The sequence below is a fragment of the Macrosteles quadrilineatus genome, unplaced genomic scaffold (assembly GCF_028750875.1).
Source record: "Macrosteles quadrilineatus isolate MER2022 unplaced genomic scaffold, UCM_ALF_1.0 Scaffold_17__1_contigs__length_3442018, whole genome shotgun sequence".
In the NCBI taxonomy this organism is placed as follows: Eukaryota; Metazoa; Arthropoda; class Insecta; order Hemiptera; family Cicadellidae; genus Macrosteles; species Macrosteles quadrilineatus.
The window spans coordinates 781,786-801,022 of NW_026542610.1; the positions used below are offsets into that span (position 1 = coordinate 781,786).

Sequence of the window (19,237 nt, forward strand, 5' to 3'; positions counted from 1 at the left end):
GACACAGTAGCTGTGTCAAAGTGGAGTTTCTTTGATTTAATTGAAATTGTTTTTGCAATTGTCGATTAATATCAAGTTGATTTATTTTAATACAATATAGTTTAGTTGTTTATTTACCCATTTTATTGGTTAGTACTGTATGGTGATACAGTTTACTGTTTATTTAATATGTAAAAAATTATTCAGTGGTATCTATTGCTTTAACAGTTTTAATTAACACATTTAATGTCTAAGATAGTATATTTTAATAAAATCACGTAGCTCAATAAATGTTGTTTGGTAAAAAAATTAAGTATAGTATTAAGTATTATTGATATTTTGTGCTATAAATTAGTAGAGTAATTATATAATAATATAATAATGCAAACGGCACATTTTATTAAGATTGCTTAGTTGAGGGATAGTTAAATAAATACGTTGTAACTGCAATATATTTCATGATAACATTTTAATATCCAAAAATATAATTTCAAATACTGGAAACGTTCCATGTTTGAGAAAAAAAAACCTGATTTGTTTTTGAACAAAATGTAAATTAAGCTCGCAAATGGTAGATCGCTATATGATTGTAGCTAATTTAAATGCGAAGGGTTTCAATAATAAAACTATCTCTTTTCATCAAAGGCTTTCAATAGTGTGCCAATATGGGTGACCATAATGCTAAACTTTAGTAAACTAGCTGTGGTCCCGTCCTAGGCACGGAGATCAAATAGTCAGTTACAGTCAGTATTTTATCATTGTAGCTGTTTACGAACAAATATGTTTAAGCAACGATTTGCTTTAGATATTTTCAACTATTTTTAAGTAGTCATTTAAACAAAACCCAACGTAATAACTATTTAATTTTGGCCGAGTGAGTTAAACATTTCCATCGGGATGTTAAAGAATAATAACAATAAGCGTGCCTTTAGTGAATTATCCCTCATAAATAAATGTAAGCAATACAACATTTCGAAGCAAAAATACAGTAATTTAGAACATGTTTATCTATTAGACTATCTTTTAATAAATTAGTTTTGCATCAATCGTAATGACCATGTGGAATTGAACAGTATCATAAATAATAAAAGAAGATGTAGCAGAGAGTTGTGGAGCGAGCCAAAGATACAATGGGGCCCACATCGTCAGCCAAGTCGAGATAAGACGGTCTGTGGTCTGTAAAGTTAAGTTGGACAAACTTCTCCCTTTACCTTCTACTGTACATTATCTGTACAATAGTTAACTGTGAAGACAGTAAATGCAGTTAAAACTCAAATATTTTTACTTACTTGTTTTTAATTAATAATTTCACGGAGTCAACTTATGTTTGCAAAGGTTAGTCGTATGATGAAGTTCGGTTGAGAAAAGTATGCTTATTACAGATTTATAGACTAAAAAGTTTACTTGGGTTCCTTAGGTTATCGATTTATAAAAATAAAGGTTGTGAATGTAATAGAACACATAAATTTAGCAACTTTAAATCTAAGTGATATATTGCAATTTTTACGATTAATCAAACTCTAAAAATTGGTATTTTTATTAATTGACGAATATTTGTTGACGAATATTGCTTTAGACGAACTCTTTTCTTTTTAAGTCATTGTAGTACAGATCAGAGGTTCTGTGAGAAAAGATAATTTTAATATTGTATTTGTAATTTTGTATTCAATTTTTAAGTTTACCATGCAATGTATCTAATTGTGTTGCCGAGTTTTGTAGTTCACATTTGATTTAAATGGTGTTATTTAAACATTTATTGAGTTGAGATTTTTTGAGACAACGTTCTTGTCTTTGACAGCGTTAGCATCCTCTATGAACTTACATTGAAGCTAGTATTACCTTTTTGACTATTTAAATTGCCAAATCTCACACTTTTTTGAATGCTGTACAATTTATCTAGACGAATTTGCAATTCGTGTATTGATCTACTTACTACATATAAACATTAGTGTAAAACTATTAGTAAAATAAAATTAATGCCCATTTAAACAGTTTATGGGGAAAGGATGATAATTTTTGCCATACAAGTATAAGGGAATGTGATGAAGATGAAAGAGATAAAAAAGGCAATGAGGTGCGAAGCTGTCCCCCGGGATGTCGTCTGCCCCCGCCTTATCTCACTCTGCCTTGGCACTGAAATTTGGAACAAAAAATGTATTTCACGACATTCCCTTTGTATACCTGAATAAATTTCAACAAGGAAAATCTACCATTTCAATTTAAAAACGATTTGGAAATTAAAATTGTATTGCCAAAACCTATTGCATCCAAGCGGTTTAGAATTAGAAGTTATAGTTATAACATTAGATTAATTAAAAAGAAGGGTTGTAAATAGGTTTTTAAGAATTAAATTTTGTCTTCTTTTTTTATATCAATGGTGATAAGATGTCTTCAATTTAATATTTGCTGGAATCCTTGTTAGACTCTTTTACAATATTACCTTACATTTAGATCCTAAATGAAGTGGCATTTATTGATGATAAACGAAAATTTAACAATGAGTGATTTTAAATTAATTACCTTTGCCGCACAGCTTAATATGCTTAGTAAAATAATTATAAGATAAGAGAGAGTTGAGTATGGAACCAACAATACACCTCTATTGAATAAATTAAAATATTCTGTACTGATTTCTTTTTTTGAAAACCTCACCCTTGGAACTCGGTACAACAGAAACACATTTACAAATAGAACAACTAATTTATTCAACTTTTTACAATATAGTTTACTAGTTTAAAATATTTTCTAAACTTCTCCTAAACTTATAAACGTAACCGTTTACACAACTTAACAATTTTCCACAGCCTACTAAACAATTGTACAACTTAAATGATTATACATCACATCAGGTTCCTGTATTTTAGGTTACACTTGGGAAATGTACAATGGTCCTACAAGCTGAGATGGGCTGCTATATCAAACTCAAGGGAGTAAAAGTTTAACATCTGTTCTGGTTTACTTTGAATACATGTAAACATTCTTTAACATGTAAACATACTTGGGGAAAGTCAATACTTATTGAGATTAGCAAAAGTGATAGTGAATAGCAGTTCATAGGTATTTTGAAATATTTCGTTTCCTATGTTACAGTTGTTAAGAAATAAATTCATAATGACTTTAAAAACATATCACCTTCAAATTATTTACATAATTATTACAATAACTGGTTTCCATGAAAACAGCGTAGCGAGTTAAATCAAAAGAATATGTTATTGATACATCTTAAATAAACAAAATAAGCATATTATTGTCAACGCACTTGACACACTGCTCTAACGATTGGATAGTATTTACATAAGCGTTTTTCTATTTATAGGTTGATATTTTGTCAAATGTAACATTACATTAGGCACACAACTTTATATTTACATCAGCTATTGTAACAAGTGAAATCATACTTTGCACCTTACTAAAACTACATTTACTTACAAACGATTATGTACAGATCCCATATAAAAGCTACTATATAAATTTGTTATATGATATCCAGACATTATTTGATCAGAAACAAATGCTTAAAAAATGTTTATGTAGCTTTTGAGTTTGCAATGGCTTAGTTTCATTGCTATGCTCAGTTGTACTTAAATCTTACATTATGGCTAAATGCATTCTACAAGGAATGTAATTGTTTGCCGTTCTGGTTAATCATAAAACATTGTAGCCTACTAATACATACTATATAAAATCATATGTGTTAATTAATGTTGCTTAATGTATCAAATCGCATGTTAAAAATACTCTTGTTTACAATGGATTGTTTTTGTTTTGATTATGAATTAAATGGATTTTTGTGATAGTGTTTAACTCAGAATTTAGTTATTTCTTACATATTTAACACCTAAATGTGTATGTTGAACCGGAATATTTATTACTTTTCACTATTTGGATTTTGATTTTGTTGATGTATTGCTCATTTATTGGATTACAGAAAGATACGAAAATACAAACAGTAATTACGGAGTTAAAGCTCATGAGGTAAGGGGCAAGCTGAAAAGTTTATGAAGGTGTGTATTGATAACAAACTTTTTTGTTGGCATAATTGCTATATAGTATTAATAATTGTATTAATACTTTCAACTACATTGAACGTTGAAAAAAACTAACAATTTTTGTTGTACTTGTATTTTCACTTTTTTATGTTTCGTTAAACAAAAATCTGAATTTTTAAAGGTCTAAAAAACTAAATGTCTGAAAAGTGTAATTAGCAAAAAGAACCGTATGAAACATATATCATTCTTACTTAAATTTCAGAGAAAACATCTACTTTTTTAACTCCATCATTAGTAAGGATTACTAATAACAAAATTAAAACCAGACAATTTAAAACCGCGTTTATTTTCTATTGGATAGTTTACTGTAGAGTTGTATTCTTTAGATAGGTACAATATTAGTTATTTATTGTGATTCTTTTCCCATCAATATTTTTAACACATAATTGGATATACTCGTTTGTTGACAAGTACAACTTTAATTGAATCTCAAAATACTTTTGTTAATTGGATACAATTCACTATAAGCGCAATTATGAGTTAATAAAATAAACAATTTGTATAGCTTTCCCTCAAACAAAGTTTACAACTCTAACAATTTACACTAACAACAATACTCAGTCTCTTAAAGTCTATTGCAATCACCGGAGACTATGGAGCAAACATGTGTGATCTTAAACGGACTTCGTGTCAGAGACTAAACAATGTCTGAGTTGGAAAACAAACCGAGAGTAAAAGATTCGTGCAAATAGTTACAGGGAAATAAAGTGTTTTGACAAAAAACACATTTAACTTCCACAAAGAAGATGTATTGGAGAAACTGATTGCTCGTGTTCTAATGCTTAATCGGGTTTTATATATCGCAGAGAGTATCGTGTTTAGAGTGCCTGCATGCCGTGAAGCACTGCTGGGCGCTGCACCGTCTAACACTTGCACAGTGTTGAAGGTACCTTTTGAGGGAACTCCTGAGGAAGTAGGAGTGTCCCCCCAACCTGCTACAACCTGGAGATAATAGAATTTAAATTAACGTAATATCTTATTAATACTAAATAGACCATTACATTTTGAATACTTGGGTAGATAACACTAAGTAAGTCTTCTAGGTACATCCGTGTCGGAATACTAGGAGAATTACTAGTTACTAACGTTGGGTTTTGCTGCAGATAGCCATCTTCAAAGCTGGTGACCATCTAGTGACAGACACTAAGCCTGCGTTTGTCAGCGTACACCAGTTAGTGCCTGTCACCAGCGTCACCAGCGCTGAAGATGGCTTTTGGTATTCCGACACGGTCGGACACCCAGAAGGGTTAGTGATGGTGACCGAGGAGGCCTTACTTCCTAATGTACTAGGGTAGATATTCCATCCATTTTCTATTCAAATAGAGAGTAGTTAAATGATTAATTTGCACGTGCGCTGGGTAAAAATTATATTTCCTCGTTTGTTTTAAGATACTTTGACAATTAATGCAGAAAAATGTGGTAAAACTGACAGTATGTCGCTATTCCAGTTTGGCTATTTTATAAAGTGGATAAATACGAATACCAATTTAGATGGGGACGCCATCTAGGTGCGTTTTACCCCAAATATGTGTAAAGGATGAGTCAGAGTGAAATTTTATGATCCGAGTAGGCTCGCAGTGCTTTTGGTAACGAAGCCAATTTGTGACGTAGCGCACACATCTCTTGAAAGTCCTATGGCCTCCGAAGGAATTCTTCAATACCCATTCTCCTGCGTGTATGATTTTTTCTCACAGTTGTTCTTTGTGACACCCACCCCCCCCCCAAAAAAAATTAAAATAGTAATCTTCTACAGATAGAAGAATTAAAATGTTTACCTGAACTGAGTTTGATATTTCGTCTTGACCCTCTTCCTCGGCTGAGCCGTACACCTCGTAATTCTGATCCTCCTCGTCGTCAGGCGGTCCTTGGTACACCTTCCGCGTGGGTCCGGGGATTTCTGAATGCCAAGGAATAAGTCAGTAGAATATGCAACAACAATATACAATATACGTATTGTATTACCGTTAATGGAAATATTGCATCGGTTTGGGTTATCTATTATATCTGCGTTGTTGGAACCGCTTTTCTCAAACGGATGTAGTTTTACTGAAAAATGGAAATTAATTGTTTTCAATTACGTGTATACTTCAGACTTTTACATGTTCAGAAACCGCCAATAACGTTTTTATCTGAATTATTAATCCTACGATGGTCATTAAAATATACCACAGTAATCAAAAACATATTTGGTGGAAACTATGCAGTTTTTCCACAATATGATGATCATCTTTTTTACACAAAGGCAATTCGAGATTAAAGAATAAATAATAGTCATTTTGGTGTAAATTTCTTTCAAATATTCATAATACAGTATGTCCAACCCACGAATATTAGAACATAAACTGTCGGATAATAAACACAAATGACGTCACTGTCCCGAAACTAAACATGTTTACATTATTATCGAAACATGTTTGTTTTATTATTCTGGGGGAACTGTCAAAAACCGCCTTTGTGTCATAATTTTAAGATTCAAGCCACTGACGTTTTTTGTTTATGATAATTATCCTTACCATTTCCATTCTCGTATTTTTGGTCCAAACTTAATTAGTATTCGGTCAATACAATGATTTACTTGTCGCAAATGGTCGTGATGGTGACAAGTTTTTATATACAGGAGCAGTGTTGCCACTTTTAGGGTAATTACCCTTTTTTAGGGTAATTTACTGGTCTTAGGGTAAAGTTTAGGGTAATGGTAGATTTAGGGTAATTTTAGGGTAAAACTAAAAGTTAGCATAACAATGGAAATTTTACTAAAAAAATGAAAAAAAACTTCAAAATTTGGCAAAAAACGTTCATTACATACTATGGCCAAACTATCATATTCGATTTTCGATTCAAATCTGTTTAGATCGATTGCTATGATGAATTTTTCATAATAAAGTTACCCTCTTATCGTCTTATCAATAGTTGGGAATTATCTGTTTTAAGGTACGTTTTGCCTGAAGCGACAGGTGCGACGGTCGCTGAGCGGCAGTCGCGGGACACTGATCAAAGGGGTTTTGCATAGTCCTGTTTTGCTTGGAGCTACTGTCGCTAGAGCCGCGAGCTGCAGTCGCTGGGTACTGCTCCTAGACCAGTCAGGAGCGACAGTCGCTTAGCGACAGTTACATTTCTGATTGTTTTTATAGTGTACACCATTCTGACAAGTTCGGTAACCTTTTATTTTCGCTATATGGCGTCGGCCAACGTCTGTGATTAAGTTAAATTTTAGTGGTGAAAAAGACGACAGTTTATTAGAAGAAGTGGCAAAATACCCCGCGCTTTATGATTTGAAACATATCTCCTACAAAGACCAAAGAATTAAGGACAACGTCAGGTTAGTTTAAACCTGACGTTGTCCTTTATTCTTTGGTCTTATTATTTTACAAGTTATTTTAATATATTAGTAAGTTAGGTTATTTAGATTGTCGACTTAAAAGACTTCTAATTAAATTTTCGTTTAGGTGATTCAAAAAAATATTGCTCTGTATAATGGTTATTGATCAAATTGGCTTAAAAGTCAGGCGTGTCATATTTAAATATATAAAATGCCAATTATTAAAGTAATGTGGTTATTCAAATATTAATGTAGTATATAATGTAATTGGTATTTTTTTTTCATTTACAATACAATCAATAAAATATAATTTTCACTCTGTGAGGAGGTTGTTTATAACACTGATTTCCAATTAAAGTTATGCTTGTGTACTGCAATTTACGGAGAAATTGAGTAATTTTATTACATTTTGGCTTGTGACATGGCAGTTTTGGAATGTTTCTTATAACAAATAACTAGGCCTATAAGGAATACTTTATTTGTTAAGTTTTACCTGTTTTACTAAGTGAATTTATCGATTTTATTTAGTGACTTTATACTTAGTGCGCACTTTTGAGGTTAGGTGCACTGACGGTACCACGTCTCGTGACGCCAAAGAAGTTGTCGCTCCAAGCAAAACAGTCTACCATCCCGCGACTGCCGCTCGGCGACAGTCGCTGCGCGACCGTCGCACCTGTCGCTCCAAGCAAAACGTACCTTTAGAATGTATTCGATTCTATAACACGTTATAGGCCTAATAAAATATGAAATATTGTTCATTACTGGGTTTGATATTTAATTAAGTGGCTGAATTGAATTAAACTGAATTATTTTACAAATTGTGTCAAGAAATTACTACTATTTATAGATTAAAGCTTTGGTGGTACCGTACTGTATTTTAAAGATATGATTGTCCAAAAACAGTAGTAATGGGTCGATACATTAAACAAATTTGATAGTTCTTGATTCGATATTCTTCGTTATAAGTTACGATAGTTGATAGAGCTGTTCAATATCAACATTTTGTTCTTCTTTCAGGTGGTTTTTTAGAACCGAGTATAATTTTACGTAAATTGATTGATATTGGAACTTCATTTTATCATTTAGTATAATTAATCATCTTATGTAGGATTTATATGATTTTAACAATGTTTTATAGCATTAAACGCAAATATTAACATTTAGGGTAATTTTAAGGGTAACTCAAAGTAGATTTAGGGTAATTTAGGGTAATTTTAGCCCGCCTTTAGGGTAAAATCGCAACAACGTGGTGGCAACACTGTACAGGAGTAACATATTACGGCTATTTTCGTCCTCGCTAACCTAACGATCGTTGATGTGGGCTCCAAAAACCACATTGCTATATTAACACGTCGAAAGTAGTTATATGTGTAACTAGTGGGCAAAGAGGCAAAAAAGATAGTTTGCACTCATGTTACATATTATATTTTTCCTACAGTTACTATAAAGCATATAAGTAATTAGTCTATCAAACACCGTATAACCAATTTAAGGTCAGGTTAAACCAAACATTGAACGGAATGGGAAACGCTGCACCAGCTGATCGTAGTCGTAATATCTTCAAGTGTTGCCAACTTATTTTCAAGCGTAGCCTACACGGATTACGTGCATAATCAAAGCACGCTGTTTTGTGTTAATTGATTGGAATTACTGGTGTGCACCAAAATTAAAACTGTGCGCCAAAGTAAGGCTTTATGTACACGGAAGCCTTTGTCGGGTGACTGTAGAAAAATAATATTTGTGAACGTCAAAGTTTGAGCCCAATTTCCTTACGTAGTGTGTTCTAGCCTCTATTCCAGTCGAAACGTCATATGGGTATGAATAATCAGATTTAAAAAATAAATAACGAAAAAAAATTCGAAATCCTTCAGAAAGGGCCAATAGACTGAAGCATTTTGACCCAGATATGAGTAAATTACTGATAAAAGTCATCAACAGTCATCAGACTGTCATCAAGGCTTGAGGGTGGTTATCAGTACCGGATGTAGACTGGTGCAATGAACAATAAGGTTATCTCTGCTGACTTCGGCCGCTACCGGATATGTCTTCTACATCCGGTAAACTAGCAGCTGATTCAGTCTTTGCACCCTTCTAAACTGATAATACTTGGATTTTTTCAATATTGTGACATTAAAGCTATAGTATAGAGTGTAACGAGGATATAAGCTATTTGATTTGGGCACATTTAAAAATATCAAATATCTATTTGATCTCTTAGTACTGTAAACCAATATTTTATTAGGTATACCATCATCCTTAGTAATTATTTTGAAGTCCTTTTTATAGTTTTAACTACGTTGTTTTAAACGTTTATAGCGATGGGGGGGGGGGCATAATTACTTATATGCTTTATAGTAACTGTAGGAAAAATATAATATTTTTTTTACTACATTCAGCTTTCGAGGTACATTTGGCACCTACAAATTCAGTACAATATTTCTAAATGACGATACGTACCATATAGCCTGATATTGCTCTCCACTTCTCCTAATGAGTTTTTGGCAATGCATCGGTATGAACCAACATCCTGTAAAATGACAAAATAGTTGACTTTGATTATTAGGAAATTTTACTCAATTTAAAAATAAGAATAGTTGTATGTTTAAATTACAAACTAAACGAAATTCTAACTTGTATTTGAGAAAATATCTGGATAACAAGATAAAGATATGTACATGGTAGGACTTTAAAAAAAATATACAAGAAGGTTTTACAGCATTAACCAACCGGTTTATTGAATCCACGAATGATGAGGATCATTTTCACCTCGAACAAAGACTTTGTGACACTCTGAACTTCGTATTTCTCACTCGAAATCACCATCTCTCCTGAAACACGTACAACTACAACAGACCGATCTCAAAATTAAACATATATTTTTTATCTAGATAGCCTAGTACATTAACTGCCATAAAAACTATGTCTATAAAAAATACTTTCTCACTGATTAATACGCTGTTATTAACTTTATTCATAATGTAATTATAAGTTTATTCATAAGGTAAAACACAGGGTTTTACACTGTATTGCAGCTTATAACTTATGAATAAGTAATTTATATAGTTAAATTAGCGAATTTCCCATGTAGGAAGTAAGCTATTCCCGTTGGTCTCATGGTAGAATCTAGGCCCGGTACCGATTTTCTTTTCCGTTTTGAGGTCCCCAGAGGCAAACAACCATCCGTTCAAATTAATATATTGTGTCTGTAAGCACGGTTCATGGAATTATGTTTGTTATGTACGTTTGACCAAAAGATGAAAAAGAGTATGGACAAACATGCGGATGTGTCGACAGATTCATAACACTAAACCGATGAAAAATTATATGTCTATATGATTTAAATATACAAAAACACCACTTTAGTTCTCCATCAATGTTTCGGCACGACTGGAATCCTTTTCCAAAGATGTTATTTCTCGCTCCTTCCACCAAACCTGGCACGCCGGGATAATATTTCAAATGTGCAAATGAAATCCGTTAAAAGTAAAGCTCCGGCAAACAGCGCGCAATAATATCGCACAATAACGGCTCATTTGCATAGCGTAAATATTCAACTTGGAGTCGCAGTTAATTTGAGCTGTCGCCCCCAAACTTGGCCAAGAATCTCGTCGCCAGCGGAACCTGGTGTGGAATCTGCCCACTTTCTTTTACTTCTACAATTTAATTGGTTCACGTTGGTATAAAAAAGTTGTTCATAAAAAATCTGGCCGGTAGATGACTGGAGTGTCCAATCGAAATTGATCATCGCCTAGGTCTTAAGTATACATTTACTGATTTGTATTTAAGTGTAAATTCATGTGTGTTATTCGACGAATTTTTATATACATTCAATAAGTACAGTAGCACTTATCAAGGTAGAATGAGAAAACCTTGTCAAGGCAACTTTAAACAGGATGTGGATGTTTTTTTATAATATTTGTATACATATTTAAGTGCAGTTGGTGTTTTATGCACTCTACACGCATTTATCAACTGGAAGTTTCCACTAGTTACAGAAGTTGTATGTGTAGAGATATTCTTACTTCCTGGCAAGCAGTTTCAATCGTACTATATATTGTGTAGCAAAACAATTAATTAACAGTTGAAAATAGCATGATATTGATATCCTCCAGAAGCCTTTGTTATTTAAAAAACAATAGTGTGTTAAATAACAGAGTAAAATACCTGGTACATGTATCCTTAGGTATTAGCCGAAGACAAATATCGTTAGTTCTGTCCTTTGCCGCTAGGGTCAAGTTAAAAAAAAGTTTATTATAGTTATTTAAAACCTCGTTTAACCTAATCAAACTATGAGATCATAAACAACAACCTCGTCATCTAGTTATATAACCTAGGAAGCGGAAATCATAAAATTTACTCTAAAATAATAGAACCAAAATGTCATCGACACTAGCGCCCAGTGTCCAACCATGAACTAGACACAAAAAACAAGCTTCGAATTTTACAATGGGATTAGAAGTCTATGAAAGTCAATGGTACAGTGTGTTGATAAGTCTATGGAACAATTTACAACGAAACCTATTATTATTTCATGTTAATTATTTCATGACTTTGAACCCCCTAACATAAATATATGTACGTTTCAAGTATAATTAATCTAATTTGGAGGTGCGAGTATTTGTTATGTCTTACCAGAGTCGCGCACCCAGTAGTTGATGGACTTTGGCGATGCCTCCACATAGCACTCTAGAGTGACGTCAGTGGCAGTAGGAGCCCCTACCAGCTGATTGGGCACCTGAATCACTGGATGGACTGGAAAAGGGAAACAACGGCTCTTCAAGTATACTAATTATTTTACCACCTCTAAAGTGATCTTCGTACATGAAAACTGGTACACTATGACTAGTTTAGCCTTATTTTAAAACTTAAACTGAGATATTTCAGCTATTCGTTATTTGATGGTTTTGATCTTGATGTTGTTTGATAGGGAATATCAAATTCTAAATGAAAAGTGTTCTTAACATTTTGTCATAAAATTAAAATGTTATTAGTAGGTTAAACAAATTAAAATTACCACCATTTTCAAATTTAATGTCGAACCATTTTAATGTTTTCCTAGCAAAGATCTTTTATGTGTAACAAAATAATTGAGGGATAGTTGGGTAAATATTCATTTTCGGACATACGCCTTCATATCACTTTTTTTCTTTCTTTTGGTATGAGAAATAATTTCCCTAAGTTCTGAAATGTTTTTTGGACACATTGTATATTTCTAAATCGTATACAAAGTTGACTTTTTTTAAACATGAAACTGTTGAGAGTAGTCCAGATTTGAATGTTTTCAAATGTAAACGTATTGTCTATAAAAAATAATGTAGACACGATTAATTAAATTTTATTATAAAAGTCAGTTTTGAAGTGCGATTCTTAAAATGTCTATTAGTTGACATTTTAATTCATACAAAATTTAAAGTTGTATACCAATGGTATACTAATTAGGGCCTAAAATTTACATTTTTCTGTTAATAATTAATTTACATTTTTTAAGTGCCAGGGAAATAAAGTGTTAAAGTATTTCAAAGGTGGAAAGTAACGTTATGTATTTTAAAGAAATAAAATAAAAATTACATAATGAAATTTCTGAAAATATTTTGCAGTGAGGAAAACTCACAATGCACGTTGACGAGTATTCTCTTGCTTACAGAGGGTGGGATGCCGTTAGAGGCTATACACAGGTAGGCACCCATCTCACCCCTCGTGATCTTGGGCAGCTTCAGAACCTCCCCTTGGTATGACGTCACTGTAAATAAGAATGGCGTCACAATTATACACCAATGTTGTTTTAAATGTGAAGAAATGTACAGGTAACACTAAGTTAAACTGGCTTTATAAAAAGGACTTTTCCAAAACGCAAAAAACAAAGTGTTATACACGAAAAAGATGTGTAAAAACTTCAATTTACTTAAATTATGAATCACTTTCACTATATTAAACAGTAAGAACGATCTCGTGCATGTTTTACTAGTTGCATGTTACTAGTCTGACCGTGCCTCGCCATGGGGAGAGAACGCAGATAAGGTGGTTCTTCACCGCCTCGTCCAATGTAAACCGCTGGATTTAGGAGCTTATTTTATGTAAATTAGTTTTATCAATGTCCATGTCACAAGGCAAAATAGTCTACAGATGCGTTTTTTACCAGTTAGAACACATAAGGCTCCTCAAACTCTATGGTTCTTGTGTCACTTAATTATATCATTATTTCTTAACTTTAAACAAACTTTTGTGTAATGTTTAATTTAATTTGTTTCAAACTAAATAGAGCTTAAATTTGTGTTGTAAAATGATTTATTCACGTATAATATTTTCAAAAGAAAATATGGTTATATATTTCCATGATGACTTTTTTGATAAACTGTGGTAAAAACATGTATAACATATATTTTCACTTTGATATAAAACATAGTATGTACTGTTTGATGACTGATTAGTTTCTTTACTTCCCACCCATTCATTCGTGGTCAATACAATTACTTACACCGATCAGAAATTAATACTTAAAGTTTGTAACGTACCTTTGGTCTTTCCTCCAGCCTCTTTGACGACGATCTCGCCGTTGTCTTCCCTTCTCCAGGTAACATGAGGTGTTGGATATCCTCGGGCTTTGCACGTCAACTTGGCAGTTCCTCCCTCAGGCACCATGACGTCACTGGAGGTCTCCTCGTTGACAAAGTCTGGCGGAACCACTACGTCCAGGTGCCCCATCTGGCAACGATACTCATGTTAGACAGGCTTACAAACATTCAGGCCTAATGTTTAACATATTTGTCATGTCTAAGGTTTGTATTCGTACTATTTTTAGGTTAACTGAATCTATATCATGTTTTGTGTGGATCGTGTTGGTTAGAGTGGCGCATGCGCATAAGAACCCCTAATGACTTGTTGGGAGCATTTCCCTAGATTGTTTACCTTAGACCCACCCTTTGAACGTATGTCAAAATATAAATGTTGTGTTTTTGTCATTGCTTTTTTAGGAATGTATTAATTTAAGACACGATTCATAATGCTAATCATGTTATAGAAATTTATATTCCAAATAGTAATTACCAACAATAGAATCATTAGGTAACCAATAAACGTGGTTGAACCAATGATTTATCTCGGACTTATCAAATTTTGCTCTTAATGTAAACACTCATATAGTATAAAGCTAAAACACGATTGTATCCTTGAAATTGATATCAGCATTAGATTAAATATTTGTATTAGATATTCAATTTATAAAATCCTTATTTTTATTTGATGATAATGTGGCCACATTATATTCACATTTTTTTTTATACACACACAGCTTTAAACACTTGGACGGGAGAAAGCTAAAATAATTCAATCCACTGGTTCTCGAGATTTTGATAAATTTCAATGAACTGTCAAGAAGAGGCATTGAAACATTGCGGGAGTTAGCAGCTGCGATATTAAAATATGGAAATCTGGTGATTTCTTTGACAGTGCGAGTCACCAAACAGAGAAATAAACTCCCCTTTGTCCTCATATTTTGTCTCCTGTGGTGAAAAGAATTGAAAATGTGATTCTGGTTCGTCTGGGCCAACGTTCTTCGAAATTTAAATTAAACGTCCTGCGCTAATTTCCCCAAGAATTAAGATCACATGTGAAATAAAGCTAATAGTACCTTCACATAGTAACATTTATAACAAAATGTTGACGAGGTAAAATTATAATACGGGGCCTTTTGGTAAATATTGATGCAATTTTCATCATATGAGATTGTATCAAATAACAGTGTTGTGATAGTCAAGATTAAATATTTAAAAATGAACAGGTTTGAACAACTACATCTGGATATAGTAATAGCCATTTACCTTACAAGTGTAGTAAGAGCGTTTTTACATCACGCAGGTGAATGTTATGCAACGAGCGGAAGCGAGTTCTTGCGTAACGTGTAACGTACAAGATTTTACCTGACCCGACAATATACAAGGGGTTACGTAATAGTTATTTGTGCAACTAGTGAGCAAAGTGAGCAATTGCACTTTGCACCCGAGTTGCACATTATATTTTTCCCACAGTTACCATAAAACAAATAAATTGGTAAAGAAACGTAACATATTTTTACTCAGAAGTGAACTTTTAATATGACATTTAATGATACAACAGTACAACAGCTGACCAGCTGATTTACAGCCAATGCTGCCAAAGTATTTCGCGCGCATACGACCTTGTCTGCATGTTACGCGCTCACTATTTCGTGCCTTCACGTTGCAAATCTGGAGTGAGACAAAGTAATTAAAGTGAGACAATGTTAACATTGGCTCACTGGTGAGCGAATTGGCCACTTTGCTTTCTCAAATCAGTAAGAGAACATGTACATTTTTAGGTAACTGTAGGAAAAGTATTTTTCATTATCCATTTCACACATCTTCTAACAGAAAACGTTCTTTTGCAAACAAAAGCTAGGTTAGGAAAATACTTTAAAGCACAACAATAAAATTCAAGCGCATAGCTGATTGCTAGCGTTGAACGTCCTTCGCTCCATAGAGGTATATATATATTTTTTATTGAGCACTCAATGTTATTTAAATGGGTTTCATTACTTCACCGAACGAGCTTTTGAAACTTTACTTCACTCTTGAAGTAAAGAAGTTGTATACATCACGCTAGGGATAGGGAACATTAATATGGCGGGTTAGGTAAAACACTTTATATATCTTATCATAAATAATAATGATGTTTTTTGAAGCTGTATATTTTCAAGAATTTGATTTTCCGGTTGGCTTCGTGTAGGAACGTTCTGGACCCTTAAAAAAAAATGCGAACTTTGCCAAGACATCTACCTGACCATAAAATGACTGTAGTTCGGCCGCTTAGAAAACGACCTGCGCGCTAATGCTAAACCAATACTGGAGGAGGTCGCTTTCTAAGCGGCCGAACTATAGTTGTGGCCACAAGTGGGTTAAGTGGAACCAATATATGACACATGTACTGTCCTCTGTCCTATTCCTGTACACTGCGGACATGTAGGTTCCACGTGGAGTAACCAACGTGAGTTGTGAGTGATCACCTACCTGACTCTTCATGGGGTCCGTGTTGATCTGACACATGTACTGTCCTCTGTCCTCCTCCTGAACACTGCGGACATGTAGGTTCCACGTGGAGTAACCAACGTGAGTTGTGAGTGATCACCTACCTGACTCTTCATGGGGTCCGTGTTGATCTGACACATGTACTGTCCTCTGTCCTCCTCTTGAACACTGCGGACATGTAGGTTCCACGTGGAGTGATCTGAGTGACACACAGACACACCGAGGGTTGTAAATGATCACCTACCTGACTTTTCATGGGGTCCGTGTTGATCTGACACATGTACTGTCCTCTGTCCTCCTCTTGAACACTGCGGACATGTAGGTTCCACGTGGAGTGATCTGAGTGACACACAGACACACGAGGGTTGTAAATGATCACCTACCTGACTCTTCATGGGGTCCGTGTTGATCTGACACATGTACTGTCCTCTGTCCTCCTCTTGAACACTGCGGACATGTAGGTTCCACGTGGAGTGATCTGAGTGACACACAGACACACGAGGGTTGTAAATGATCACCTACCTGACTCTTCATGGGGTCCGTGTTGATCTGACACATGTACTGTCCTCTGTCCTCCTCCTGAACACTGCGGACATGTAGGTTCCACGTGGAGTGATCTGAGTGACACACAGACACACGAGGGTTGTAAATGATCACCTACCTGACTCTTCATGGGGTCCGTGTTGATCTGACACATGTACTGTCCTCTGTCCTCCTCCTGAACACTGCGGACATGTAGGTTCCACGTGGAGTGATCTGAGTGACACACAGACACACGAGGGTTGTAAATGATCACCTACCTGACTCTTCATGGGGTCCGTGTTGATCTGACACATGTACTGTCCTCTGTCCTCCTCCTGAACACTGCGGACATGTAGGTTCCACGTGGAGTGATCTGAGTGACACACAGACACACGAGGGTTGTAAATGATCACCTACCTGACTCTTCATGGGGTCCGTGTTGATCTGACACATGTACTGTCCTCTGTCCTCCTCCTGAACACTGCGGACATGTAGGTTCCACGTGGAGTAACCAACGTGAGTTGTGAGTGATCACCTACCTGACTCTTCATGGGGTCCGTGTTGATCTGACACATGTACTGTCCTCTGTCCTCCTCTTGAACACTGCGGACATGTAGGTTCCACGTGGAGTGATATGAGTGACACACAGACACACGAGGGTTGTAAATGATCACCTACCTGACTCTTCATGGGGTCCGTGTTGATCTGACACATGTACTGTCCTCTGTCCTCCTCCTGAACACTGCGGACATGTAGGTTCCACGTGGAGTGATCTGAGTGACACACAGACACACGAGGGTTGTAAATGATCACCTACCTGACTCTTCATGGGGTCCGTGTTGATCTGACACATGTACTGTCCTCTGTCCTCCTCCTGAACACTGCGGACATGTAGGTTCCACGTGGAGTGATCTGAGTGACACACAGACACACCGAGGGTTGTAAATGATCACCTACCTGACTTTTCATGGGGTCCGTGTTGATCTGACACATGTACTGTCCTCTGTCCTCCTCCTGAACACTGCGGACATGTAGGTTCCACGTGGAGTGATATGAGTGACACACAGACACACGAGGGTTGTAAATGATCACCTACCTGACTCTTCATGGGGTCCGTGTTGATCTGACACATGTACTGTCCTCTGTCCTCCTCCTGAACACTGCGGACATGTAGGTTCCACGTGGAGTGATCTGAGTGACACACAGACACACGAGGGTTGTAAATGATCACCTACCTGACTCTTCATGGGGTCCGTGTTGATCTGACACATGTACTGTCCTCTGTCCTCCTCCTGAACACTGCGGACATGTAGGTTCCACGTGGAGTGATCTGAGTGACACACAGACACACGAGGGTTGTAAATGATCACCTACCTGACTCTTCATGGGGTCCGTGTTGATCTGACACATGTACTGTCCTCTGTCCTCCTCCTGTACACTGCGGACATGTAGGTTCCACGTGGAGTGATCCGAGTGACTCACAGACACACGAGGGTTGTGAGTGATCACGTGATCGTGGATTGCTTGTATCGCTTTCGTGTCAGCCTTCACCCAGCCAACCTGAAGTCAAAATTTGCGGCTGATGAATACTAATAGATTTACTATAGATTACAATATGTGCTGGAAGCAAGAAATCTTAATATTACGGAGTCATCACATTTTATATGCTCCTTAACTGAGTTAAACGAGGTTTATTCTCTCATCAGTAGTTCTTTATCAGGAAATTTCCTAATGTTTTAAGTTAACTTCTTCAGAAATAAATAACGGTAATGTTTATTGCTCTTGAATGAAAATAGGCGATTTCACCACTCACGTAAAAGCGTTCAGAGTGGCAGAAAGGAACTAGAGCAATAAGCGGTCAAAGGTCCACTGCGAACCTGTTTGAAAATGTAAATTTCTCTTTTAGGAAACTAATAATCCACATTTTGTGTCAAAATAATTCCATGTTCTAGAATAGTTTTTGAACATAACTTGTAGTAATTATTTCTATACTAACGAATATTCCTTTTCTCAATACTCAAACTACGTTAAATAGGATTTTACACTGGTGTAGCGGTTTAATATAAAGACCAATTTGAACATTAAATAACAAATTTGCTTACACCTATCTTATTTGTTGGGGAAATATATTATTTGAAATTATCGTTTTCACAAAGTAGGTTAGGTAGTTTCATGATAAACCCTATGTTTAACGCCACTGACCCTGTATCCGCCCAGGTGCTGTACTGTGCACCTAAAGGTGGCGTCTCTCCCTACTGCAACTGTCAGGTTTTCCAGGGGCTCTGCAAACTCGGGTTGGAACGCTATACCTACAACAGACCATTCAAATA

At 35.3% G+C, this 19,237-nt stretch overlaps 1 protein-coding gene across 1 annotated transcript in view; it reads right to left on the reverse strand.

Moving 5' to 3' along the window:
• Positions 1-4,310: 4,310 nt before the first annotated feature.
• LOC129005186 (lachesin-like) overlaps positions 4,311-19,237 on the reverse strand; it is a 56,249-nt gene continuing 41,322 nt past the window's right edge. Inside the window, exons 3-11 of the mRNA XM_054434017.1 lie at positions 19,110-19,216; positions 18,282-18,467; positions 13,860-14,049; positions 12,959-13,087; positions 11,980-12,099; positions 10,075-10,175; positions 9,805-9,874; positions 5,804-5,925; positions 4,311-4,970 (exon numbers count right to left, since the gene is read on the reverse strand). Coding sequence (XP_054289992.1) covers positions 4,659-4,970; positions 5,804-5,925; positions 9,805-9,874; positions 10,075-10,175; positions 11,980-12,099; positions 12,959-13,087; positions 13,860-14,049; positions 18,282-18,467; positions 19,110-19,216 — 1,337 coding nt within the window. The 3' untranslated portion in view covers positions 4,311-4,658. The remainder of the gene's footprint in view (positions 4,971-5,803; positions 5,926-9,804; positions 9,875-10,074; positions 10,176-11,979; positions 12,100-12,958; positions 13,088-13,859; positions 14,050-18,281; positions 18,468-19,109; positions 19,217-19,237) is intronic.